This window comes from Lissotriton vulgaris, chromosome 2_2 (genome assembly GCF_964263255.1).
Source record: "Lissotriton vulgaris chromosome 2_2, aLisVul1.2, whole genome shotgun sequence".
Lineage (NCBI taxonomy): Eukaryota > Metazoa > Chordata > Amphibia > Caudata > Salamandridae > Lissotriton > Lissotriton vulgaris.
Genome location: NC_141688.1, coordinates 30,424,254 through 30,451,269, shown reverse-complemented (window position 1 = coordinate 30,451,269; position 27,016 = coordinate 30,424,254). Strand labels below are relative to the sequence as shown.

The 27,016-nt window shown below is 48.6% G+C and overlaps 1 protein-coding gene across 1 annotated transcript; it reads left to right on the top strand.

Annotated features, from left to right (window-relative positions):
• The first annotated feature begins 24,689 nt into the window (after positions 1–24,689).
• On the top strand, positions 24,690–26,128 carry LOC147728968 (uncharacterized). The gene is made up of 2 exons (XM_086959932.1): positions 24,690–24,846; positions 25,122–26,128. The coding sequence occupies exons 1-2, from the start codon at positions 24,690–24,692 to the stop codon at positions 26,117–26,119; spliced, it is 1,155 nt and encodes a 384-aa protein (XP_086816058.1). The 3' UTR covers positions 26,120–26,128.
• Positions 26,129–27,016: the final 888 nt, after the last annotated feature.

Genomic DNA, 27,016 nt, shown 5'->3' with positions numbered 1-27,016 from the left:
TTTGTTTTCTGATATGTTATGGACAAAAAATAGAGGATTCTCCAATTAATTCAACCTCAGTTTTAACATCCCTCGCTAGATGCCAACCTTATCAATGCTTGTGTCATAGCAAGATTACTGGCAGACCTCTACGTGTATCCTGCCCACTACATAAATTCAAGATCATAATGCTTAGTGTTTCCGTAGCCAGAACTATCTTCACCCACTCCTTGGCATCTGAAAAATTCTAGTAGTAACTCACAATTTTCTTTATCATACCTATTCTATAGGCACAAGACAACAATACAAATGATCTTTCTAAATATTGGCTCATCTCTAAGGCATCTTTTAGGTGTTTTTTTAAAGTTCCACCTTCAGTTAAATGTCAGCCTTCCTAGTGTGAAAATACCTTCTTCGGACTATCAAACCAACGACCATCCTTGCTACGCCACTGACGGTAAATTGATTGCTTTGTGGCACATCATCAACACTTATGTTGACCAAAATAGAGTGGTAGCTACTAGACTTCTCATTTGCCTTTGATGACCTTTATCAATCTGCTTTTCTACCGAAGTTGGACAGCATAGATGCAGAGGGTACTAATGTGTATTAGCTTTCCGCCTCCTACTTTAATAGATCGTAAACATATCACCTCCTCCCTTCTCCATGGTACCACTCCTTTCCACACCTGCTGTCTCTCAAGCCTCAATCTCAGGCCCTCTTAATTTTCACTGTGTGCTTCAACCCTCTATCTGACCTCCATTTCCTTCTTCAACATCAATATTGATGACACACATATGATATTAAAACTTGACAGTCCATCAGATCTCAAATCATCTGATACTTCTAAGCGGTTGACCACTCCGATGTCATACTCAGAAACTGGGACCCTGGACACCAATGAGGTATTAAGATGAGGGATATGGACCAGCTTTAGCACCTTTACCATGCTGGCTGTGTTAGGCGTCCAGCAAAACCTCACCACAAATAAGGAACCTGAGGTTGATTAGGGACTCATTATCTCCCTTCTAGCACAAGTAAATACATTTACCAAAGGAGCTCTCTACATCAACACTTCCTACCTCAAATTTCCCCTTACGTTGGTTTCCTGCGAACAGTGAAATCCCTCATCTCTTTAGCACTGTAAGTCAGAGCCCCCTCCACATACCTCATGTACAGAGCAGCCAGGACCAAACTACCAGATAACTGTTCAATCTATGTGCCCATGCCCACATCTCAAGCAGTCCTCTAATCTTAACTCCAGATGCCTAGGTGTATCACTGTTCCAACGACTAAATCTCCGGAACTCGATTCCTGCAAAAATCTCACTTTGCTTCAATACCTCTTGCTTATGCACAGCTACCAGTGAAACGCACCATGATTGGAACATGCCTCCGATCCACCTGCACTCAACCAACAACTACATATATTTCAAACTTCAAACCACCTGCAACCAACATAAACTCTGAAAGGGATCCAGGAACCCAACGTGAAACGGAACTCTTTACAACGCATCCAGGGGTATTAGACACCATAGAAATTCTACAATAAAATAAGATGCAATGTATTTTGTTCATGGGCGTCCGCAGAAATTTTTCCAGGGGGGGGCAAAATGTTAACGTCATCATCATCCTCCGACATGATGTGTGCCAGGTGGGGAACAAGAAACACTGGGGCGCAGAACTAGAATAGACTCAATTAAATACCTGGAATGCAGGATATGTGACTGACCCTGCCACAGGCCAACAAACACCACCTGTAGGGAAAACGCTAAACTTTCTGACAAGGTGCTTGATCTCTGTCTGCTAGGTGTGCAGGCTTCCGGGTCCTGGATCCAAAACTAATCAGGGCTGTCTTCAACACGATTCGATTTTTATCAGAATACTTTAAAACAGCCTATGATTAAAGCACCAGATTAAATATACTGTATGCACAGTGTATGTTAGGGATTAATTGTAGCACACATATTCACCAATATTGGCTTCTTGGTGCTAGAATTCATGATAACTTTTATCCAAAGGTAAAGCACAACGTCGAAGTTAGTAACATAATGCAGCAATCACACACGCTAGTGATTCGCCAACGGGTGCTCCCTTTACTAGAATTCCCTGGGAATTGCTAAATTTTACACACATTCAATTAATTTATACAACATAAAATGCATAGGTCCAAATGTGAAAGCTATATTTTTGAAAAGAAACTTAGAGTCCCTCTACGTGTAGTCAATTTCAAACTGACAACGTGCGCACGTTTAGGGATACAATAATGGCCAGCTCCCTTATGCAGAAGCTCAGCACCGTAAATGTGCGGCACATCACAGGTCCAGGGATGCTGAGTCTTACACAGTGGTCAAAGTGGGGAAAAAAGTAGGGGAACAGTGGGCGGAGAATCAGAGGGCGGGAATAACCCAAGGATTGGATCTGTGGGTGGAGCCAGAGGTGTGGTCAGAATGCGCAGACATCACAATTTTTTGTGTTTGTTTGGTATTTCGCTGCCCAGTTTAATCAACCAATGGATACACATGATTATTTAAGGTTATAATGAGTTATTGACGTGTGTTGCTGTGGAGTGGATGGCCTATTGTAAAGGTTGACTGGTCACCTTTCTCACTGCTGCGTTTGTATGTTACACTGATACTAATAAGGCAAAATCATTCCAGAGACTGTTAGCATGTGAACACACGTCAAAATAATAAAATATCTGAAAATATACTGCATTACGCTGCAGCCTTTTTTTAAATGCATAATTTAGTCAACACTACGGCATAATGTTGTCATCCTTTGCTACATAATTAATTCCAGTGGCCCCACAGGAGGCAGCACATGTTAAAAGTGCATGTGAATGAAGCAGGGAGACTGTGAAGTTTGCGAACTTAGTTTGGTGTACGTGCAAATCCTGCATTGCCATTCCCTGGTGAGTTGCAGCTACTACTGCTGAAACAAGGCCAATGGAGGTACCTATCGGTGAAGCAGACTGGGCTCAAGGGCAGGGCCAGTCATAGCACTGGTGGTGTCCTGTGCATTAATGTTTGTTAGTGCCCCCCAATGACCACCTCTGCCATGGATTCCCCCACTACCACCCTTTAACTGTGCCCCCCCAAGTCTCCATAACCACTCTTTCTCAGATGCATTTATTTTGATTTACAGCGCCACTTATACCATTGTAGGGTGTCAGAGCACTTTACATCACACACATTACACAGAGACAATCAATATGTGTGTAAATCACTGTATAGAAAATAGTACATAAGACTAAGGACTACAAGGTGTAGGAGTCACATGACAACCATACTAGTAGCCGGTATAGTTTTATAGTGATTGGTTTGGAGAAACACAATACCCGGAATTTAAAACGTAATACCATGGTTGGGGGTTCTCCTTAATAATCAGAATTGATTTCTGTCCAAAAGAACACCTTTGGGACATTAGGATAATCAAAGACTGGGGGGGGGGGACACAACATAATGCTCTAATTTATACCTTGCGGTTTGTATGCAGCTCTTAGATGACAGTTAATAGCTCACTCTTCTAAGTTAGGATTTTACCTTATAAACTGCAAGTAACAAAAGGATCTCTCTGACAAAAGCAGTAGTCCACATATTTACATTATGTGCACTTTGTAATCTGCATGGCGCATGTTCTATGCAGCCGGTACATTAACCCTCTGAGCTACCTTTCCATGAGTCAAAACTTCCACTAGACAAAATTCTGATCTCTCTCTCTAGGAAGAACATTAATCACCAGAGTCATCATGACATTTTTATTGTTGCCGAAAAGTGCTGGAGGCCAGGAAGGAGGCAGCAAGAGTTTTTAAAACCATAATATACTTGCAAACATGATGCCACCACCTAAAGTCAGCACCCGGTGCGGTCACACTGGTTGCACCACCCCAGAGCTGGCCCTTCTCAAGGGTCCTGTGACCTCAGTGACTGTTGTTCTAGGGTGTGCTGGTTCATAGTCCTGCCCGCAAGACTGGAGGTGAACTTCAGTATGGATAGTGGTGGACAAGCCTTGAAGGTTGACCTACACTTGTCATGCTAGGGTCCACCTGCTTGTGCGAAAGACACCAGGACTTCTAAGGTGTTGCGAAGCCTTCTAAGGTCTAGCATGTGATTGTGCTCTCGCAGGAGAGTGGTCTGGTGGACATGTTATTAAGGCTGAACCTGGTTCCCCAGTTCCAAATTCAGCAGCTCTGACCATAGTGCCACATCCTCTCCCCCACTGAACACCATACTGCCCCACTGAGTAAAACTCCCACTGTCTTCAACTACAAACCAATTGTTACCCGCTATAAACACCTGGATGCAGCTCAATTTAAATTACGCACTAGACAAGAGCAATATGCGGCCTACAAAAAAAAAGTAACAACATCCTGGAAAAAGCAAACACTTATTGGGAATGCAAAATGTAGCAAACCATGGCAAATGTAAGCAGGAACAACATGGTTACATTAATGCTTTTACACTCACTATTCAAAAATCAGTGAGTGCTTTTGTCTGAAAAGTTAAGGACATGACTACAGGGCCCTGAATGGACCCATTTCAATGGCCATTACTTATATCCGTACAAAATGTAAGCAGTATGGTAAAAAGACCACATCCCTGGACTTCATTTGGTTTTCCAATCCACGCATTTTGGTACCTCTAGGATTGGTGCACTAGTTCCAAGTCCAGGGAAAACAAAGACAAGAAAACACAAATAGCGCTTCACTGGCAAACTCTGTAAAAGTGGTGCTAATGCGTTTCAGTGTGAATAAAATCAGTTTTGCCAGTTTGCTACCACTCTGTCTTACTTTATTTAGATATTTATCTATTTTTCATATTTTAGCCTTTTATTCCCAATGCTGCACTTTGGAATTAAAATGCAACATTTCCAGCAAAAGCGTCTCTTTTTTGGATCCATTTCACAAGGAAGCAAATAAAAGGAAGGAGAGGAAAGAGAGTGAACCCCGTCTTGAAGTGATGGTTTTCATGGGCGTCCGCAGGGGGGCACGGAGGGTCGCTCCAGGGGGGGCAAGCGCCCCTCCTTGCCCCCCCCCCTGCGGACGCCCATGATTTTGTTAACTAGGGTAGTGGGTTCGCAAATTATTTGTTTTACAGTGCTCACTGTGAGCTGAGATGGGACTCCCGATTTTACTAGATTAAAGGGCTGATGCTCATTAAGGTGCAGTAGTTTGCACAGGGTCACATAACTTGTCAAGTAGGCTAAGCTGAGATTAGTGACATATGCAATTCTATTCATGTGCGTGATATTTGAGTTAAATGTTTAGTATTACTTTAATATTGTGAACTTATAGTCATCTAAGTTTAAACTTTACCATTGAGCTAATGAGCAGCTCCTCTAGTTGAAAGCAGTTGCCAGCAACATGCGAAGTAAAGCAAGGATCTAACTTGCCCTGTTGTCTGCAGCCTCCACATGAGGCCTTTATGGGTCCTTTTGACCAATGACAGCATCCAGATTCAGCAGTACATTCACATCACAAACCCTGTTAGTTAGAATTGCCTTCCCAGCCCCATCCATTTCTCTGTCTAAAATCTAGGGACAGTGGATGGCCTGTTCTAAATACCTCATGATGCCAGGCTAGTTATTTCTCCGACACTTGCATGCACGCACCCATGTGCCCATGACGCATTAGGCACCACTAAACTCTGAAATTCATCCCTGTTCCTTCTGGCACACGCTACTCCTGGGGGTTTCCAGACGTCGGCATGTGCCAGAGAACACATCAGACACTGTTTTGAAAATAAACAGTCCCAGTTTACGAAGGTACCCCAAAGAGTGCAATGAGTCTTTTGGGGTGGTCTTTTCAGCGCACCGGAAGCCGGTGGAAGTCCTGACACCAGGAGTGTGAGTGTCTGACGTCTTGCAGCATTGTAGCTACATTGGCTGGCATTAAGCATCTCCCATGGCAATCCTTTTCTATTCTTTTCATGTCTTTTTGAGTCAGCCTATTCGTGCTCTGTTTCCAGGCCGTAGTTCTGTTCTTAGTATTTGACTCATCCGTGGGTTTCCGGTGTCAGATGTAGCCGCCACCACAAACGCAGAGGGCCAGACCGCAGTGGCTGCTTCAGCTCTGAAACAGTCACGTCTGCACGAGGCAAGTCACGGTAATGTATGCATCCCAGACTTGCAAGGACAGGAACAGGATCAGAGCAGTCTTAGCTTCTCCGCTGGAAGATATGTAAGAACATGACCCCTCATACTAATGGCCCCGTAAGTTCAATGAGCCTGGTTAATGGTGAGCAGACTCGTGGTAAGAGTCCCTTCGCCTCAGGCAGCCATAGCTTTGCTGTGATTGGTTGGAGACTGAACAATGAGCACTGTCTGGTTTCAGTGGACCCCAGGGGGATTGTGTTCGTCATCTTAAGGTCCTGCGCAACATATTTATTGTGGAGTTTTCACAGTGCTGCAGGTTGCCATGCCGCTACTTTAGAGGCCTGCCAGTTGGGAAGGAAAACATCTTGGAGGGTGGAAAGGGGCGTTAAGAGTAACAGTGATGGCTGTGTTCAGTTGTACATTAGTTTTAATAGTTCAGTTTCAAGACTTTCTCAAACCACTTAGTTGGGCTCAGATTTCAGGTTTGAGTTGAGGGCGTTCCAGAGTCGCAAACCTCATGCTCTCATTGATCTAACCCCATGCTTCATCCTCTTTTGTGGTTGTTGGTTCATCAGGTGTGTTGAGATTGAGCGCAAGTGTCTGGTTGAACTTTGTTTAGTCCCCTGTGTTGACATTGAGAGAAGCTCTGGTTGGGCATCATTTCATCAAGCGAGTGAACGGTGTGTGGTATGCGGAGGTTTGGGGTTGGGGTAAATCAGTTGTTTCTGTAAGTGTACACTAGCACTGGTTGCGCGTTGCCCCAGCTGCTTACATCGACACTTTCCATCGAGCATCCCTCTTTTCATAGGGAAAGAAACAGTGTATCAATAGTACTGGGCAGGGTACAGCTGGAGCGTGGGTAGCATGTGTGTGCAATGGGCAGGCAGAAAAATGAAAGGCTTCCTGTGCCTGTCATCTTTTTTTTTTATTTGTATTTGTCAAATTGCACAAATATTGCAGAGCTCTGCACTCCAGAGACATCTGCCCAATCAAACCATATAGATATGATGACTTTGACTTTTTCCTATGGTGTCCGAACATATATGTGCAACAAATAAACTGAAAACCCCAACTCCCCCCACTCACCCACGCATCCCTCTGAACGCACAAGGTCTGCTCAGTCCTGCCCACCACTTACATGCATAGCAAGGCGAATGAACCTCACTGAGTCCCCCTCCATTGCACCCCCACATCCCATGGTGTACCTATAACTTATTCCAAGGAATGAGTCTCCTCTGCCGGTTGCGGGTCTAACATCAGGCCCGATAGTCCGCCCAGCATCTCCAGATTTTGTAATGCTTGCGTGGGCATCCCCTAGCGACAAAGATAGGTTATTCCAGCCCCCTGCAATAGTCCAGACCATTCTTCCAAGAGGCCAATGATGGGGCCCTTGGCGTCTTCCATGCCCTGGCAATGTCCCTCTTCGCCAGTGTAAAACCTAACAGCATGAGGTGTCTCTTATAAATGATGCCGCCTATCCCCTCCCTAACGTGAAGCACGGCCAACTGTGGTGTACGTGGGAGCCCCCACCCCAGAACCTCAGATAGGCAGTCAAATACCCCCCTCCAAAAATGATCTAGGGACAGACAGTGCCAGACCATGTGAATGAATGTGCCCTCCTCATGCCCGCAGCGAAAACACACAGGGGAGGCAATCAGCCCCGCTCTCCACAAGCGTGCCCACGTATAGTAAACCCAGTGGAGGTACTTGAACTGGACAAAGCAGAGTCGCATAGCTATAGCCGCACCCCGGGGGCCTGCCAGGGCCTCAGTCCAGTCCTCCTCCTCCAATGTGCCCACATCCTCCTCCCAGTCCCCCCGGAGCTTCTGCAGTGTAGAAGAGCAAATCTGTAACAAGAGATTGACAGATGCAGGAAATTTTCCGGTCGGTTAAATCTCCCATAAAAACCGTTGCTTCCAATGGGCTGAATTCCGCCAATGACTCTAAGCCCTCTAGGCTAAGGGACAGGGCATGCCAAAATTGAAGGTAGCAGAAGAACTGGGGCCGTGGCATATTGAACTCAGCCTGAAGGTCTCGAAAAGATTTTAGCGTCAGGCCCCTCATGACATCCCCTAAAGCTGAGATGCCTATATTGTCTCAGCCCCGAAACCCCTGCAGAGCCGCCAATTGAGGTAGTTGCCCATTGTTCCAGAGGGGGGTGTCCCCGAGTCAAAGTGTTCCACCATCCCATACGTCGCAATGCATCTCCAAATCAGGAATACCACCCTCGTGACCGCCGGCAGGGAGCCTCGCAAAGGCGCGGAATAGAGAATTGTGTGTAGTGAGTAGTGTCCCATTAGCCGCCGCTCAACAGCATACGCCGGGTCTCCTCTATCACAATACCAACACTCATTGAGGACCAACAGATGAGAGGCTTGATAGTACGAAGGAACATCAGAGGACGCCAGCCCCCGCAGTAGCTGGACCAAAAGCATGTGCGCAGAGCACGCGCACCTTTCCCCCCTCCCATAGGAACTGCCCAAGCGCTGCATTCACCCGTTGGAACCATCGGGCGAGATCTGATATGAGAGATTTTGCAGCTGATAGAGGAGCCGGGGAAGCACCACCATTTTGAAGATTGCCGATCTGCCATATAGTGACAGGGGCATACGGGACCAGGACTTCCTGTGTCCGTTCCCAAACGGGAGCCAGGGTACGCTCCCAGGAGATTGCGGAGACGTCCAACAAGAACACCCCTAAATATTTCAGTCTCCCCACCGCCCGCTGAACCGAGGAGATCCACGTGACCATACCCATCTGCTCTCCCAGAAGCCATATCGTCGATTTATGGGGATTCATATATAGTCCCGAGGTCTCACCAAAAATCTGCATAATGCACAGTTACCGCGGCCCGTCCTATCTATAGCCGTAAGGAAGAAGAGGACATCATCCGCATACAATGCGATCCTGTCGGACAGACCCGGAGCCCATTCAAACCCCCGAACCTGCACATTATACGCACCCATGCGACCAGAGGCTCCCTGGCTAGCACAAATAAATATGGGGACAGGGGATAGCCCTGTTGCGTGCACTGCCCGATGGAAAAGGTAGATGACGCAGACCCAGCTAACCGCACCGACGCCGTGAGATCTGTGTACAGGAGCATAAGGTAGGAGACAACGCGTGGTCCAAAGTTGAGTAGTGGCAACAGAGCACTTCTTTCCCTTCACAAAAATATACCATCCTTTATGGCATCCCATCCGAGGGACTCCTTGATAATTCCCTCCTTAACCCATCCCAAGCAACGACCCATCACTCCTCCCCGGACCCTGGGGAGTTAAATAATTCCTACTTCCCCAGCTCCATGACTGTTGACTCTCGCATGCCTCACTCCACTATTCTGGTAACCCTGGGGAGAAGCCTATGCCCTAACACTACTGGCTCACCCAGGCTTACTCCGCAACTCACGGCGACTACGGATCCTCCCACTCTTCACTCCACTATCCCTGTGATCCTCGGGATAAGCAGCAATCATGTCTCCCGCCGCTCGCCCAGGCCTCCCCCGCAACGCACCCCTATCCACTCTGGATACTCCCCTGAGATCAACCACAAACCCCGCAACTGCATGCTGGTCAACTGTAGATCGGCTGCAGGACATGCTACAGAAATCGCTGAGACTATTCTCAGTGAAGCCATTGACATCGCATTTCTTACGGAAACCTGGCTCAAGGCTCACTCCTCATCAATTCTTGACATGCTCTCCCCCAGGTTACTCTATCCTCAGAAAAGATAGGCTTGACAAAATCGGTGGGGACCTAGCCATAATTTAAAAAGATGAACTCCCACTCTCCCTTGTTAAGAACTCCGATCAAGCCACTTGCGAATACATGGTAGCCGAACTTAAAGTTCAGGGGGCCCCTGCTATTCGGCTGCATAACATTTATCATCCCCCGATGACCCTTTGCCTTTTGTAGAGAAACTGTCTGATCTACTTTGTCAAGCCTCGATTTCCAACTCCAAAAACATCTTCCTCAGAGACTTCAATATTCACTGTAACATTAAGACTGATCCCTCGGTTAGTATCCTCAATGACCTCCTCGACGTTACAGACTTGATTCAACTTTGCCATTCCCCAACACATGACAAAGGAGCTACTCTTGACGCCATCATTTCTAGCAAAGATTTGGCTTCCCTTTCGCACATTGTCCCTATTGATTGGTCGGACCATCACCTTATCCTCTTCACGATCAACAGCGTTACACCTCCTCCTCCCCCCAAAAACATCAAACATAAGAAATTAATCAGAAACCTTCACCTTATCCCTCCAGGCAAATTGGAGTCTAAACTCAAAGCGAAACTTCAACTTCCACCTCCCTCACAAAATGCTAATGATCTCACTGAATACTACAACAAATCCATCATAGCGGTCCTTGACCAAATTGCCCCGGCCAAATTAAAACCACAAAGAAACATCCCCATATAAATCCTGGTTTAATGTTGATCTCAACAATGAGAGACGCGTGCTCAGGCTGACCGAACGCACAAGGAGACAACATCCCTCTCTCCCAAACCTTGCCCTCCTCAGAACCGCTAGGGGTAATTACAAAAAACACATCCACAAGGAAAAGGCCTCCTTCTTTCGCGCTCACTTGACTGAGCTAAGAATAGACCTAGGGAACTATTCAACATTATCAAAAATCAACATTATACCTAAACTTAAACCCTCTTCTCATACCATTCACCCGTTCCCCGCCAACCTTTTTCAAGATTTAAAGCATATCATTACCCCTTATTGGACTACCATCAACAACTCCTCCTTGGCTACTGGCGGTGTCCCTGTTTCCCTCCAGCTTGGCCAAATCTCTCCCATCCTCAAAAATGCTACTGCTGCCGGAGGCGTCACCCCTTGAAGATAGAATTCTAGACGGTCATCTTCCGGACAGAAAGATTTCCCTGATTTACAAAAAAAATTATTAATAATAGAGCTGATTTGCTCACGGATTTAAGAGATAAGTGAACGAGAGATGGAATAGAATTAGATGATGAAGACTGGCAATCGGCCATCTCTTCCCCGAAGGTTGTCGCTATTCCTGCAAGGTTACGGCTCGTGCAATTAAATATTTTACACAGGGTTTATGTCACCGGCCCCCAATTAGTTCAGATGGGGTTGGCGAGTGAGGGACTGTGTAGGCGCAAGTGTGGTCTCCTGGGTACATTCTCTCATATTATTTGGGAGTGCAGAGAAATAGCTCAGTATTGGGGGGAATTCACAATATTATTCATGAAGTCACGGTGTGGCCTTACTGCAAGAGGCGTGTAGATGTCTCCTTAATATATGAGAACACACTGATCTTACTACCGCGCAAACACAAAGGGTCACATTGGGCTGTATGGTGGCTAAAATAAATATCACACAAAAGTGGGGCTCAACCTTGCCACCCACCCTTGGTGAATGGAAGACGAATATGGATTGGAGTATGTTTCGGGAAAAAACAGTGTATGTGGCGAGAGGATGACCTCGAAAATGGGCATTAATCTGGGGTCAGTGGAATGAGTACAGAGTGGGGATTTGTGTACCACCTAGAGATTCTATTATTGATGTTCCCTCATCCCCATGAAGATTCTTGACAACTATGTACGTGTGTTTCTCACTCCCTCCCCAACTGTAAAAGTAATGCGGTATATAATGTGATTCTTCCGTATTGTGTCTTTTGTTGATGCCTTGTTCAATAAAAAATAAAAAAAAATGCTACTGCTGACCCTAACAACCTTAACAATTTGCGCCCTATCTCTAACCTGCCTCTTCTTTCCAAGGCCCTCGAAAAATGCGGTTTGCTCCGACTGGACATACACATTGACTCATTCAACCTTTTGGATGCATTACAGTCAGGCTTCCGAAAGTACAGAAACTGCGATGCTCAACATTGTGGATGATATCCATCACTCCCTAGACAAAGGGGAGGCTTCCCTTCTCATCCTTCTTGACCTCTCTGCTGCTTTCGATACTGTCAGCCACTCTGCTGTACTCATCACCCTCAAAGATCGGTTTGGCTTCAATGGTCCTGTTCTCGAATGGTTCACCTCCTTCTTTCAGTACAGAAACCAACAAATTAAAATCATGCCTGTCTCCTTGGGTGTTGCCCAGGGCTCTCTCCGTCTTTATTTAACCTCTTTATGGAGCCCCTCACCCTCTAAAGGAAGCAGGTATCAACTACCACCTCTATGCGGACGATACACAACTTTACTATAAAATCAAATCCTCTGCTGACATTCTTCACCTCAATGATACCCTGGCTAAGATTCAACAATGGTTCCATCACAATCACCTGAAACTCAACCCCAAATAAACTGAAGTCATTATCTTTGCCCCTAAAAACAACCAACTCCCCATTCAACACTGGCTCTCTGATCTCAAAGCTCTTAACTGCTCCGTGGCCACCTCTAGCTCAGTCAAATCCCTCGGAATAAGCATTGACCAAAACAACACCGTTTCTCCCCACATTAAAAACGCAGCTAAAGGCGCTCTCTTTTCCCTACTTCACCTCAAGAAAATCAAACCCTTCATTCCTGTTGATGACTTTAAATCTGTTGTTCAATCATTACTACTCTCCGGATTAGACTACGGTAACGCCCTGCTCTTCGGAACACCTTCAGTCCACCTAGCCCCAATCAAGTCTGTCCTGAACCTCGCGGCTAGGGTTATTTCTGATTGCAACAGGTTCAATCACATCTCACCCATCCTCAAAGATCTGCAATGGCTTCCCTTTGAAGGCAGATCCATCTACAACAACGTGTGCATTATGCATAAAGCCTTGCAACTTCAAACCCCACTGTATCTCTCACAAAAACCTCAAAAAGCGGGCTGCTCTTGAGAAATGAGGAGCACAAATGCTCTCATACTTGTACCGCCCTTCGTAAACAAGAAATCCACCCAGTCACACTCTTTCTCCGGGAATGCCCCTATCATCTTGAACGCACTCCCCAAAGATCTATGTTACAACCTGTAATATCCTTAAATTTGTAAAATTGATAAGTTGCTTTAATGTTGTTCACATTACAGTCATGTTGCTTATGCTTGAAAGTGCACCATGGTGAAAGACCCTGGTGTAGTGATGCTTTTGATGATCAGTTTTACCGGACATCTCCTGCTGGATGGATGGGATCACTAAACCGGAATAAACTTAAAACCTACTTTTATCATTGAAGCCTCCTCATCTTCTATTTAACTTGGATTTCACACAACCCCTCATACTTCAACTTCAAAAAAGATCTCAGGTGACACCTTCTCCTCAAATACTGGGGTCCTTAATCTCATCACCTTACAGGTGTCTAACAACCTGCCCATTATATTGCTATGTTTCTCGCCGCATTATATTTGACCTACTAACCAAGCCCCTCTTCCTCACATATACCTCCAGTCTCCTTCTACCAGTTCTCATATATTCACTGCATACTCCTACATGCTATCTCCTCTCCCTTCTCCCGCCCCGGCTCCACCCTATCCCCATACCTCCCCCCCCACTTCCCCTGGCCAACCACGCTTGCACAGCTATTCAAATCCTGGTTATGGACTAAATGTTACATCTTATTTCCTTGTCTAGGTATTTATTGCTCTTTGCATTTTGCTAATATATTTTGCTTTTCCTTTTTGTACGAATGTAATACTGCATTGTGTTTCAACTTCCATCCCCTGTAAAGCGCTCTGATACCCATGGGTCTAGGCAGCGCTATTTAAAACCGTTTAAATAAATAAAAATAAAATGAATAAATAAGAGGAAAGAGATAAACCCAGCTTAGGGAGTCAAACGCCCTGTCCCTGTCGGCCAACAATAGCGCCACTGGTTCCCCCCAACTGCCGGATAGTCGCTATCGCCACATGCTCTCGCCTAATATTGTGCCTGGTCGCCCTCTGAGGCATAAATCCAGCCTGGTCTGGGTGCACCAGGGTGAAGATGTGAGGCAAGAGGCGATTGGCGAAAGCCTTGGCCAAGACCTTTGCCTCCATATTTAAGAGAGAAATAGGACGGTACGAAGCATACATCTCCGGCGGCCTGCCAGGTTTGTGAAACAGCACAACCTCCGCATGCCTCCAATCTGGAGAGAGCGAGCCTCGCTCCCGAGCCTCCTCTTTCACAGGGCGAAAATGAGGGGCCAACTGCACAAAGTAGTGCCAAAAGAATTCACTGGGGAATCCGTTGGGTCCCGGCGTTTTCCCTGGGTTAAGATTCCCCAATGCCATACCCAGCTCTTCGTCTGTCAGGGATAGCTCCAGCTGATCTCTCACCTCATCTGACACTGTTTTGGGCGGTCGGTCAGCAATGAATTTGTCTATAACGGCAGGTGAAAGGTATTCTTTGGGCGCGAATAGGGCCACGTAATAAGCGGCAAAGCTTTCCGCAATGGTCGGGGGGTCCATGATTGGTTTTCCCGCCTGGCCCAAGACGCCCGGCAGGGCCTGGGAATAGGGTCAGATCGATGCAACATCTTGCCGGACTTATCTCCCCACTGAACCACCCTGCTGCGCATCGCCAGCCAGGCCCGATGGGCTTTTTACATCAGTATGGCCGCAAAGCTCTGTTGAACCATCAATAGTTGCCTCCTAAGTAGGCCCCCTCCTGCTACGTGGCTCCTGCGTTCAAGGGATACCATTTCTGATTCCGCCCACTGTAGCCCCTCTCTACGTTTCCTACACGCTGCCGCACACCAAGAAATAAGAAATATCCACCCCCCCTCACAGTGGGCTTCAAAGCCTCCCACAAGGTCTTGGCGCTGGAGACAGACCCCGCATTAGCTGTTAAGTAGTGATCAATAGTTTCGCTCATATGTTCTTTGTACTCATTGTTCTGCAGATGCCACACTGAAGGTGCCACTTGAACGGTTATCGTCCCTGCCCAATCTGGAGCGTGAGGGCTATCGGGGAGTGATCGCAGAGGCCCAGGGGCAGGATCTCCCCCGACGCCACCCTACCAACTGCTGGCTCATGGACCGCAGATAAGTAGGTGAATTCCCGGCGATCGCCATTAAGGCACCACCATACATCAATCCAGTCAAGTCCTGTCACTAAGGAATGCAATCTCGTGGTACGCCTACTCTCCAGTCCGCCCTCAGCCCGCCATTGATCCCTGGTCATCTCCATGACGTCATTCCAGTCTCCCCCAACTACCAATAGCGTATCCGGCATGTCTGCCCATAGAGTCATCAACCGCTCCCCTAGATTCCACTGCAGGGGGGAGGCGCATAGACACTACCCAGCACCAGGGGATGTGCCACGATCTTGCCCTGAAGGAATAAGTAGTGCCCCTGTGTGTCTGACCAAAGTTTATCATGGCTAAGGGGACCCTGCGGTGTATCCGAATCGCCACCACGTGAGCCCCTTGTAAAGCCGGAGTGGAAGACCTGCTGAAAGCCAAATCGCTGAAGGCAGAGCGCCTTCGTACCCATAAGGTGTGTTTCCTGTAGCATAAGTATGTCGGCCCCAGCCCGCTTAGCGTAACGGAGCAGGGTCCCACGTTTAATTTTATCCAGGGCACCACAGACATTCCATCTGATAATACAGAGGGTACCTGGGGTTACCTGCTCCCCTCTGGCTGTACTAGCCATCTGGGCAGACATCTACTATCATAGCAGTTGTGGGGACATTTCGATACAAAGGGGGAAAGCGGTGGACCAGCAGCGACCGTGTGATCTGAAAACATAAACAACCCCCACCCAACAAACCCCCCCACCCTATACCTCAAGAACCCCGAAGCATCTGTCGCGGTGTGGCTAGTCCCAGACCCCAATGGGGGACTGGAGTCCGCTCCAACCAATGGATCCCCAACATTCAGCCCCTAACCCCTGGGCTTGTCCCCCGCCGGCAAGGGCCCGGCAGAGAAGCCGGCCCATGTCGCAGTCTCCTCCGACTAGCGTTTAACAGTTCAGCAGTTTAGGACTCCGCAGCTCATCATGGACCCATACATCAGTCTGCCGGTATCTGACGCCCAGGCACTGAACCTCCTCTAGAGGAAGCACCACAGGTCTGGGAGCGATGCCGTGACTGGGTCCGTCTGTTACCCTTCAGCTGTCTCCAGGGTCCTCTCGGGGCCATCTCGCTCGATGAGGAATCAGATTCTCTCCCAGGCTACTTGTGAACCCTCACCCACACAGTCTCATCTGTCCATTTGAAAACCTCCTCCGGAGTGTAGAAAAAGTGCATGCGGTAGCAGTACAATACCTGAAGGCGGGCAGGAAACAGGAGAGTATAGGGAAGCTTGAGTTCCCTCAGGCGGGCCTTCGCTGCCATGAATGATTGTTGCTGCTGTTGCACTAGACGCGTGTAATCAGGAAAGATGAGGATACATGTATTGTCATAGAGTAGGGGCTCTTTGACCCGGGGCTGTTTCGAAATTGTGTCACGATCGTGATAGTTCAAGAGTTTTGCAATAACCGGCTGCGGGCGAGTTCCCAGAGGAGGCTTCTGTATGAGTGCCCTGTGAGCCCGCTCGGCAATGAAACAGCGGGATAGGGCCTCTGGGGGAAGCCAACTCTCCAGCCACTGTGTAAGGAAGCGTTCCATATTGCCCCCCTCGCTGCCCTCCGGAAATCCAACGAATCTGAGGTTATTGCGTCGGGCCCGCCCCTCGGCATCCTCCGCCCGTAAGATAAGCCCTTTTTGTGCGTTTTCCATTGCCACAACTTTGATCTTTAGTGCGGCAACATCGTCTTCCACTCCAGAGATAGGAGTTTCAGCTTCGGTGATGCGTGACTCTGGGTTGCTCAAATCTTGCTTCAGCAACATGACATCAGAGCCGACCCCTCCTATTTTTGCATCAAGCATGTCTCTGGATGGAGTGATGGCCGCCATGAGTGCTGTGTTGTCGGGTATCATCCCTGACTGTCCTCAGGACGGCCCAGCCGCCACCCCTGACCTGGTGTACTTGTCTATGGGGCCTTGTTTAGTTGAGCCACCACCACCATTGTCGCACGTAATGGCCGTCACTGGGACTCCTCACACAGGCCAAAGGGGATCAGATGGGGGAGCAAGAGCAATAACCGTCCAACGGTGGGCACCTGCGGCCCGACCGACTGCCGACTGGGAGCTGATGATGCGCCACCCCAAGACCAGGGCCAACAAGTGATCGGGTAGTCTGCGCCACTTCAGGTCCAACCAGTGTCCCCAGCGGCCCCTGTGCGGCCCGATTGACCACCGATTCTACTCCACCTTAGAAACACGAGCGGTTCCCCCCATGCGCCCACGGCACCTCAAATCCGCTGTCAGTCCAATTTACACTCCTCCCAGCTGCACAACCCTCCCGGCGTGCTCTGGATGTCACCAATCTCACCTGGGGTGAAGAGGTGAGTCCGCACCCGTTGGGGCCCCAGATGGGCCTATGGACCCTCAATTGAGCGCCCCAGCTGTCCTCCGCGATGTGACAACGCTGCCGATCGCCCGCTGCAAGGTAGGCCCAGTGGGAGGATGGGGTTCAAGGAAGCAGGCCCCACGTCGCCGGGCCCGCATGCCGCACACTCCCCTGGGCCCCAACCACCGCTGCAGAAGTTTGGATGTCCCACGGGGCGTGGGCACTCCAGGGGGCAGTAGGACACCAGGCACTGACAGCGGTTCCTGCTCCCTTCTGTGGCTCGATCCAGCCGCCGAGCTGCTCAGTCTGTCCACGCCTAAGGCAATGCCGCAGAACAGTGGTCAGCACCCCGCCTGCTCCCTCAGCCCGGCCTGCGATCTCCAGAGCACTCCACTCCTCTCCTGCTCGGTGACCCGACGCCGACACTGCCGCTCCCTCCTCCGCAATGGACGGCTGCCGATTTCAGTGCAGCCGCCCTGTCAGCCAGGTCTCACCCTCACACGGCCCGTCCCCCCCAACATAGAGATACACCGCTGCGGGTCCCGGAGGCGGTTCAGGACTGCGGAGGACAATACCGCTCATTCCACTGGACTGCTGCGTCGTTCGCGAACAATAAGTTGTTAGAGGACAACGATAAATTAAGGATTTATAGCGGGCTGGACGGAGCAAGCTCAGCACACATCCCCCATGCTGGCTTGCCAAGCCACGCCCCAAGCCTGCCACCTTTTATGTGCTATCACATGCATGCGTCCATGCTGCCTTCTAAATGTCTCTATCGTCCAACCCTATACAACTATTCAGTAGACGCTGACGCCATACTTGTTTTTCTTTCTTTTTCAAATTTCCAGTTATGGTAACATTGTGCTGGGGGATGTGCACATAGCTACTGGTTCCTTGGGCCTCGGTACCACACATGCACGGTATTCAAAGTGAGTGGGAACCAATAGAAACTGAGTTCCACTACTTTTAGTTATACTACTGTTCATGAATTCCAATACTTTGTACAACCTTGCAGCAATGAATGCATGCACCTTTTTAATTTTGCAGGTATGTTGAAGATCAGAGCAACAAAAGAACACAGCAGCAGACCCAGGTCAAGCACATTCACAACCTTATAGTTTCTAAAAATAAGCTTTGAGTGCAGCAACTTTCAGAACCAGCTGCCAAATTATGCTTATTGATAGTACAGGTTAGAGAGAAAGGAAGGTGCACTACATGAACAAATCAAGAGAGTATGATTTCTTTGAAGGTTCTTCTTTTATTTGATTTCTTTGTGAACAACAAAGGCACACAGCCAACGCGTTTCGTTCCCTCGTGCATCAGGAACTTCGTCAGGGCTAGTATTATAAGAAAATAGTTTCCAAAGTTCACCCCTGAATATATCGTATGTCCATACAATATTATCTCCAAAGGACGTCGGTCTTGCCGGAAAAGTGTAGAAAAGTCTGACAAATAACAGAGGTAATCAGAACAAGCACTGGCGTTGCCAATAGGTCTCGCAGTAGGAAAGTTGGAGCTATTACAATTGCAAATAGCAATGCCTTTTATTTTTGTTTTCATTTTAAAAACATAAAGGGCTTTGTCATTTACAAAACCAATAGCTCCAACTTTCCTACTGCAAGACCTATTGTGCACTGCACAGTGTGGATGAAAGTGGCACTGCGTGGGTGTGAGTGCCTTTGAGTGAGTGGCGTTGCATGGGTGAGTGGCGTTGCATGTGTGATTGTTGTTGTGTGGATGAGTGGCGTTGCGTGGGTGAGTGGCGTTGCGTGGGTGAGTGGCGTTGCGTGGGTGAGTGGCGTTGCGTGGGTGAGTGGCATTGCGTGGGTGAGTGGCATTGCATGGGTGAGTGTGGCGTTGCGTGTGTGAGAGTGGGCTTGCGTGGGTGTGAGTGGCGTTGTGTGTCTGAAAGTGGTGCTGTGTGGGTAAAAGTGGTGCTGTGTGGGTAAAAGTGGCACTGCGTGGGTGTGAGTGTATTTGCGTGAGTGAGTGGCGTTGCGTGGGTGAGTGAGGTTGCGTGTGTGAGTGGTGTTGCATGTGTGAGTGGCGTTGCATGTGTGAGTGGTGTTGCATGTGTGAGTGGCGTTGCATGTGTGAGTGGCGTTGCATGTGTGAGTGGCGTTGCATGTGTGAGTGGCGTTGCATTTGCGAGTGGCGTTGCATGTGTGAGTGGCGTTGCGTGTGCGAGTGATGCATGGATGAGTGGTGTTGCGTGGAGGAGTGGTGTTGCGTGGATGAGTGGTGTTGCGTGGATGAGTGGCGTTGTGTGTGTGAGTGGCGTTGCGTGAGTGAGTGGCGTTGCATGTGTGAGTGGCGTTGCATGTGTGAGTGGCGTTGCATGTGTGAGTGGCGTTGCATGTTTGAGTGGCGTTGCATGTGTGAGTGGTGTTGCGTGGGTGAGTGGCGTTGCATGTGTGAGTGGCGTTGCGTTGATGAGTGGCGTTGTGTGGATGAGTGGGGTTGCGTGGATGAGTTGCGTTGCATGTGTGAGTGGGGTTGCATGGATGAGTTGCGTTGCATGGATGAGTGGTGTTGCGTGGATGAGTGGCGTTGTGTGTGTGAGTTGCGTTGCTTTGAGTGAGTGGCGTTGCATGTGTGAGTGGCGTTGCATGTGTGAGTGGCGTTGCATGTGTGAGTGGCGTTGCATGTGTGAGTGGTGTTGCGTGGGTGAGTGGCGTTGCATGTGTGAGTGGCATTGCGTTGATGAGTGGTGTTGCGTTGATGAGTGGCGTTGCGTTGATGAGTGGCATTGCGTGGATGAGTGGGGTTGCGTGGATGAGTTGCGTTGCGTGTGTGAGTGGGGTTGCGTGGATGAGTTGCGTTTCGTGTGTGAGTGGTGTTGCGTGTGTGAGTGGCGTTGCATGTGTGAGTGGCGTTGCATGTGTGAGTGGGGTTGCATGTGTGAGTGGCGTTGCGTGTGTGAGTGGCGTTGCATGTGTGAGTGGCGTTGCGTGTCTGAGTGGCGTTGCGTGTCTGAGTGGCGTTGCGTGTCTGAGTGGCGTTGCGTGTCTGAGTGGCGTTGCGTGTCTGAGTGGCGTTGCGTGTGCTGCCTTCATTGAAAGGGATAATCTAACTCCTGAAATGTTCTTGATTATATAACCCAAGATCAAACAAAAACTAATTAACTATTGGAAGAAAAGCACGAGACCTTTAAAAAACACTTTCCTCCTTCACTAAAACATGAAGGTATACACCAAGTTCAATAAACTGGGTTCTAGAATATTAATTTAATGTAAATATAACTGGTGTGGCTCTGATTTTATACTTTGCTTATACTTTTTTGTTAAACAACTGTGTAAACTAAGTGTTCTGGCATCTAGATGCGACGGACCACACTGTAGAAAACCTCAAATCCAAAACCGTGGCATAATGTAAAGAACAGGAGTTATTACCACGATAGCCCATTTTATTGGCTTTATAGCTAAAACAAGCAACTGTTAGATCAGTAAAAGCTAAAAACACATTGGGATTTTGACGAGAACAAAACATTAAGTGCCCACATTTTGAAAATCACTGGGATTGTTCCCGCTATACTAATGTTTAAGAGGAAAAAAGGTCAATGAAACTCAACTGCGTGTACCAGAGATGAGGAAGAAGAACTGTTAAACTAAAGTGAAGTAAATAATTACAAGGGAGGACGGGTGACGAGACGCACGGAGAGCAGCAGCCTTTGATGTGCTGGCCGGCCCTGCAGTGAATAATTAGGGGAGGAGAAATGCTGGCATGAGGCCGAGCGCGTGCTGGGGTTTTAGGAAAAAAACAGAGGAGGTGGGCTTAGGATACGTGAAAGGAGAGACTGAGGTGGAGTGGACTGGAGGGGAAGGAGAGGCAGAGGGCAGAGAAAGGGCAAATGGAGGCAGAGCAAAGATGGAACGGCGAAAAGAGGAGGGGTGAGGTTACGTTGGGGATGGAGAACCCAGAATGCCGAAAGGCAAGGAGGAGCCTTTATGTAATATGGACTGCAGAGTGCGTTTGCTCCAATTTATATAACATAAGCAGCTAAGGGGTGCAAACAAGCATGTGCGCTATTTTTTGCACCAGTGCCAAATGTATGTGATCTGACCCGGAAGTTGCTTAAAGAAGAGACACGTGGCTACACTACTATAACAAGGGAGGATACCCGGCAGAAAAAAACGGCAAGCTCGAGGGACAGACAACACGGCATTTTAGGACAAGTAAAGCACTCCAATTACGTTGGTCGAGTTTGCGCTTATTATTCTTAGAATTAAGAGAAAAGAAACGATTTGCATAGCAGAATGATAGTGGGGAGGAGGGGGGGAGGGGGGGAAATGCGAAACACAGACTGGTGACCGTGAGAAGTGTGAAGTAGGGGTCGGGGGGAGTGGATGCCTGAAGTGAAGCTGCTGGCGGCACCACGCTGGGGAAACAACAGATGGCTGGCTTTGATGTGGTGATGCAATGGGGAAGCCTCTGGGGAAATGGGCTGGCTGGGCTCGTTCACGAGAGGCTTGTGGTCACGTGATTCTCCCGCTTTTCACATGCACTGTGAAGAAACTGCAGTCGAAACTGCAGTGGTTTGACTAGTGGATCGAGCACTTGAATTCTCGCCATTTTCCAATGGAAAAGGCGAGACCTAAAAACGTAATTTGGAAACAGTACGTAATCCACACGAATTGCAAGTGAGTGCTAGAGCAGACCAGGTCCTGATGCTTGCGTTTTGGTAGTTGAGAGGTTTCTTTTCAGAGGACATTTAATTAAATTGGGAATGACGTTTCATTAAATTGGGAATGACGTAATGCTGAAGACGTGTAGTTTGCACACAAACTTGAAGAGTGTGCTTAATTCCGAAGTTTCCAATTTTTTTCCGGCTCAACAGATATTGTTTTTTTCTGCTGAAGTGCAGTTTTTTCATGCTCGAAGGTTCACTCCTAACAAATGCTGGTGGTGTCTTCTTTTCTGCATCAATACAGGGGTTAAATACCTGAGAATAGCGTAGGTGAAATCGAGGCCCCAAGTCTCCAAGTCAAACACCATAGAAATCAGGCCGCAAGTACCGTAGAAGTCCAAGGCAACATGCAGTGACATGGAAAGCAGGCTCTTGAAACCAGAGTCAGGCATTTCTGACCGCCTGCAGTTCTGTTTCTGTGATGTAAGTGCCACACTCCTCTCTGCCCCCACGGGTACTTTACTGCTTTTACTTGTTCCGGGAGTTTAAATGCAGAAAGTGTGCCTTCGTGTTAGTCTGCAGCCAAGGTCGTTTTTGTACAGCCAAGCTGTGCTGCGCCTGTCCCTGTGAATGCTTGTCAGAGCTCCATGGAATCACTTAAATGTCCTTGTTATGCTAATGTATATAGTTGCTTTCAGTGAGGTGTTGACACTTCCCAAATAGTTATGTTTGATTGCCATTCCCCTTAACTTTGTCCTTTTCCTAGGAAAGATTTGTTTACGTCATATTGATTCAACATGCAATTTACTGACAACATTGTGCAAAGCTACTCGCAGAAATATAAACCCGGGGCCTCATTTATGAAAAGTGACGCATCGCTGCGTGAAAACAGCGATGCGTCACTTTTCACTGCGCACTCCTTGCGACACCAATGATGCGTCATATTTAATGTATGACGCATCATGTCGCAAGGACTTACAGATACGTCAGTATTTCTGACGTATCTGTAAGCGCAAAAGTGACGCATTGCTGGAGTGACACAACTCCAGCAATGCGTCCTTTCACATGGGGAACGCCCCATGTGAAAGGGCTTGCGTCAGTCTTACGCCTGCTGTGAGGCAGGCGCAAGACTTTGACGCAACAGCATCCTAAAAGTGACGCAGTGAAATCGCATAGATTTCACTGCGTCACTATTACGAGGCTTTTTGCGGGGGAACGCCCCCTCTGCATACATTATACCTGATGCAGGTATAATGTGGCGCAGGGGTTTAAAGAGTGACGCATCTACCTAGATGCGTCACTTTTTAAATATGGCGCAACAAGGCGCATTTTTTACGCCGCTGGTGCGTCACGAAAAGTGACGCACCGGCGGCGCAAAACTGACGCAAGGCCTCATAAATAAGGGCCTGGGCTTTGTCTATGGTCTTTAATATTAGAGAAGCAGATATCCACACAATGGCTGATGTGTGCAATCTTTGAGTGGGGAAGTTGGGATCAAAATCTTAGCTTCCTTGCTTGATCAGATTGTGTGATTTTGGGTACATCACTTTACTTGGCTGCCGTCACATCTGAGAGCACTTTTAAGTACTAACAGGATGTATTAGACAATAATATTACTACTGTTTACTAAAATTGTTCTGCTTATTTAGTCATGTGGGCACGTCAAATTGACTTGTCTCCTTGTTAAACTAATGATGTAATCACGAAGGCATGATGGGCTTCATGATTGTTCATGTTTAAAAAAGATTACCTTTATTAAATGTAATTTAGTACATCAGTATGAACTAATGTACTCAGTGATGGACAGGGAACCTAAAACAGCCCATGTGGTTTCGATACTAGCTACACATTGCTACAAGCGAACATAGGGCTCGATGTAGGTAAAAGGGATTTTCCGATTTCAAAATACCGAGGCGGGCCGAATCGGTATTCTGAAATCGGAAAACGAGATGTAGCAAACAAACCGCGAAATTATAGCGAATCGGTCGGCATCGGTAATGTGAATCGCTACGTACCGAATCGGCACGGGCCGAATCGGAAAGTACCGAATCGGCTACCACCGAATCGGAAATAGCCGAATCGGCTACCACCGATTCGGAAATAGCCGAGTCGGTAAAATCCGATTCGGCAATTACCGAATCGGAGGTATGGAAACACACTCATGGCCAAAAAGCCCATAGGAATGCATTGAACAAACCGAATCGGTAAAATCCGAATCGGATTTTACCGATTCGGATTTTACCGATTCGGTAATATCCGATTCGGTTAAAGCCGATTCGGTAAAAGCCGATTCAGCCAATGAGGTGGCTCCCCCTCCCCCACCCAAACAGGGAGTGGCAACCCTGGCAGGTGCAGCTAATTAAGAACTTTCTGGAGAGCCAGCCTGAGCCGAACACTCACAGTTAGCAGCAGTGAGAGTAGGAGGTAGTGAACTGTTCAGATCAAGATGGCAAACCCTAGTGAGAGCCAGAAGTCCAGCCAGAAGAGGAAGCCAAAGTTCAGCAGCACCGAGCTGCAGGTGTTGGTTGAGGAGGTGGTGAGGGAGCACCGTCAGCTATTTGGGAAGCTGTCCCTCAATGTGCCAGACAGCACCAAGAGGAGGCTCTGGAGCGAAATCGCCCAAAAGGTCAATGCTGTGGGTGTCACCCCCAGGTCCCTTGAAGAGCTGAAGAAGCGCTTCTATGATATCCGCAGCCTGCCAAAAGGAAGATGGCTGAGATCCAGAGGCAAGCTGGAGGCACTGGTGGAGGCAGGAACCCGGCGCCACCCCTCACCGAGCTGGAGGAACTGGTCTCCAGCACCATTGAGAGGGAGAGCGTGATCGGAATTGGGACCCTGGACAGCTCAGCCAGAGCCACAGCTACAGGTAAGAAGCATGCGCATCATGACACACCCTACCAGACACCTCCCCATTAGACACAATGCACAGCCAAACCCCAGCACAGTACTGTAACCAACATACAAGAGACAAGCATCATGGTACATGTAGTCAGCAGAAATTAGCAAAATATGGCAGTGCAGAATCACAAGACAGGAAACAGTGGAACACATTCTAAGGAGATGCAAGGACATGTGGTATGCTTTAATTGTACTGACTGTAATACATCGGCACTCAATTTACAAATGCTTCTTTGTACCTAGGGGCACCATCAGGCGGACAACCACTGACAACAGAGGCAGCAGCACCATCTACCACTGCACTCGCAGGGCCGAGCACGAGTCAGGCTGCCGAGGAGGAGGAGGAGGAAAACACCATAGGGCTGGGTATTGAGGGAGACCTGGCAATTGACTTTGATTCACTTCACTCCCCACAAATGCAGAGCACACCCCCCTTGCAGTTCTCCCCAGAGAACTCCCCGACAAGGGACCTCCTTCCACCTACACCAGCTCCTGCCACGATCATGGCTGTGGCTCCAGTACACCCTGTCCTGGGAGCAGGGGCTCAGGCCCCGGCCAGCACCACACCCCCACCAGTGGCACCCCAGCCCACTCAGCAGGCCGGCAGCAGCAGTACCCATCGCCGTGCCATTCCCAGCACTGCAGCACCAGCACCGGAGGGCAGTGTCTTCCTGGGCCTTGAAGGGAAGATGGTGAAGATCCAAAGGCAGCAGGCGAAGTCCATCATGGCCTGCCAACGCCAGCTCAGGCAGCACAACCTGCAGATGGGGGAGATGGCGACAGGATTCAAGGCCTTTGTAGATAGCAACAAGGAGGTAGCAGCAGGTCTAGGCAGGCTAACCACTGCCATTACCCAGTTATGCGGGAGGCTAGAGGAGCATGAGCTCTCGCGCAGGCGGGATGCCCGCGTGCTAAACCGCTCCATGAGCCGCCTTGCAGCTGCAACTGCGCAACTCTGTCAGCGCAGTGCCAACATGGAGTCAAGCCTCACCCAAAATACCGCGGAGTTAACAAGGGGAATGGCCCGCATCACCACGGCAATGGAGGCCATGATTATCTCTAACACTGCCGCAAATCCTGCCCTGGACCTGGGGGATGCTGGGGACAGCAGCAGCCGCAGCAGCCCGGTCAGCGCTGCGTCAGAGCCACGCAGGAGCACCAGGCGCTCCGCAGAAGCCGCTGGCCATCCTGAAGGGGGTGAGGGACACCCCAGTGGGGCTGCCAAGCGCTCAAAGAAGTAGGCTTGCAAGGGCGGGTGAGGCAACCTGGACCTTAGACTTTTGTTTTCCAAGCTGTTACACTATTTTGTTTTGTTGCACATCAGTGCAGTAACTGTGTTGCAACAGTATTAAAATTTGCTTTTCACCACAACCATTTACCTGTCTGTGCATCTGTACTCACTCAGAAATAGTTTTCTGTAATCTCCTCACGTCTGCATCTGCCATCACTTGGCGTAGACACCCCAGCTGGCTGTGTTAGTGGCACAGCTTCGTCGTCGTCATGGTCCTCGTAGTCAGACAACTCCACCTCAGTGCCCTTCTTCACCGCAAGGTTGTGTAACATTGCACATACAGCTATGATCTTGCAGCAGGTGATGGGGGTATACTGCCTTGCACCTCCACTCTTGTGCAGGCATCTGAATCGACTTTTCCAGATGCCAAAGGTCCGTTCGACGACATTCCTTGTGCTTTTGTGGGCCCGGTTATACCTCCTTTGGCTGGGTGTGGAGGGGTTGAGGTAGGGGGTGAGTATGAATGAGCGGAGGGCATATGCACTGTCGCCTGGAAGGGAAAGGAGTAACATTACACACATGCATACATGTATTACACCTAGCTACTTTGTGTTATGGGGGTCTGATGATGTGTCTCACCTAGGAGGTATCCTTCACCAAATTCGCCCGTCATCAGCCGTGCATAGATGCCGCTCTGCTGGAAAATATAGGAGTCGTGGGTACTCCCTGGAAATTTTGCTACCAGGTCTGTGATGGTGCACTTCGCATTGCAGATCACCTGCACGTTGATGGTGTGTGTAGATTTCCGATTGCGGTATATGTATTCTGTGTCCGCTGGTGGGCATATCGGAATGTGCGTGCCATCTATGCAGCCAATGATTTGGGGAAATTGTGCCATCTGGTAGAA

What these genes read in the sequence shown, in the direction of transcription:
- LOC147728968 (XM_086959932.1), top strand. Translation starts at nt 24,690, where the DNA reads ATGGCTGAGATCCAGAGGCAAGCTGGAGGCACTGGTGGAGGCAGGAAC. An exon ending in AGCCAGAGCCACAGCTACAG is followed by an intron (nt 24,847 to 25,121) that starts GTAAGAAGCATG and finishes CTTTGTACCTAG; the next exon opens with GGGCACCATCAGGCGGACAA.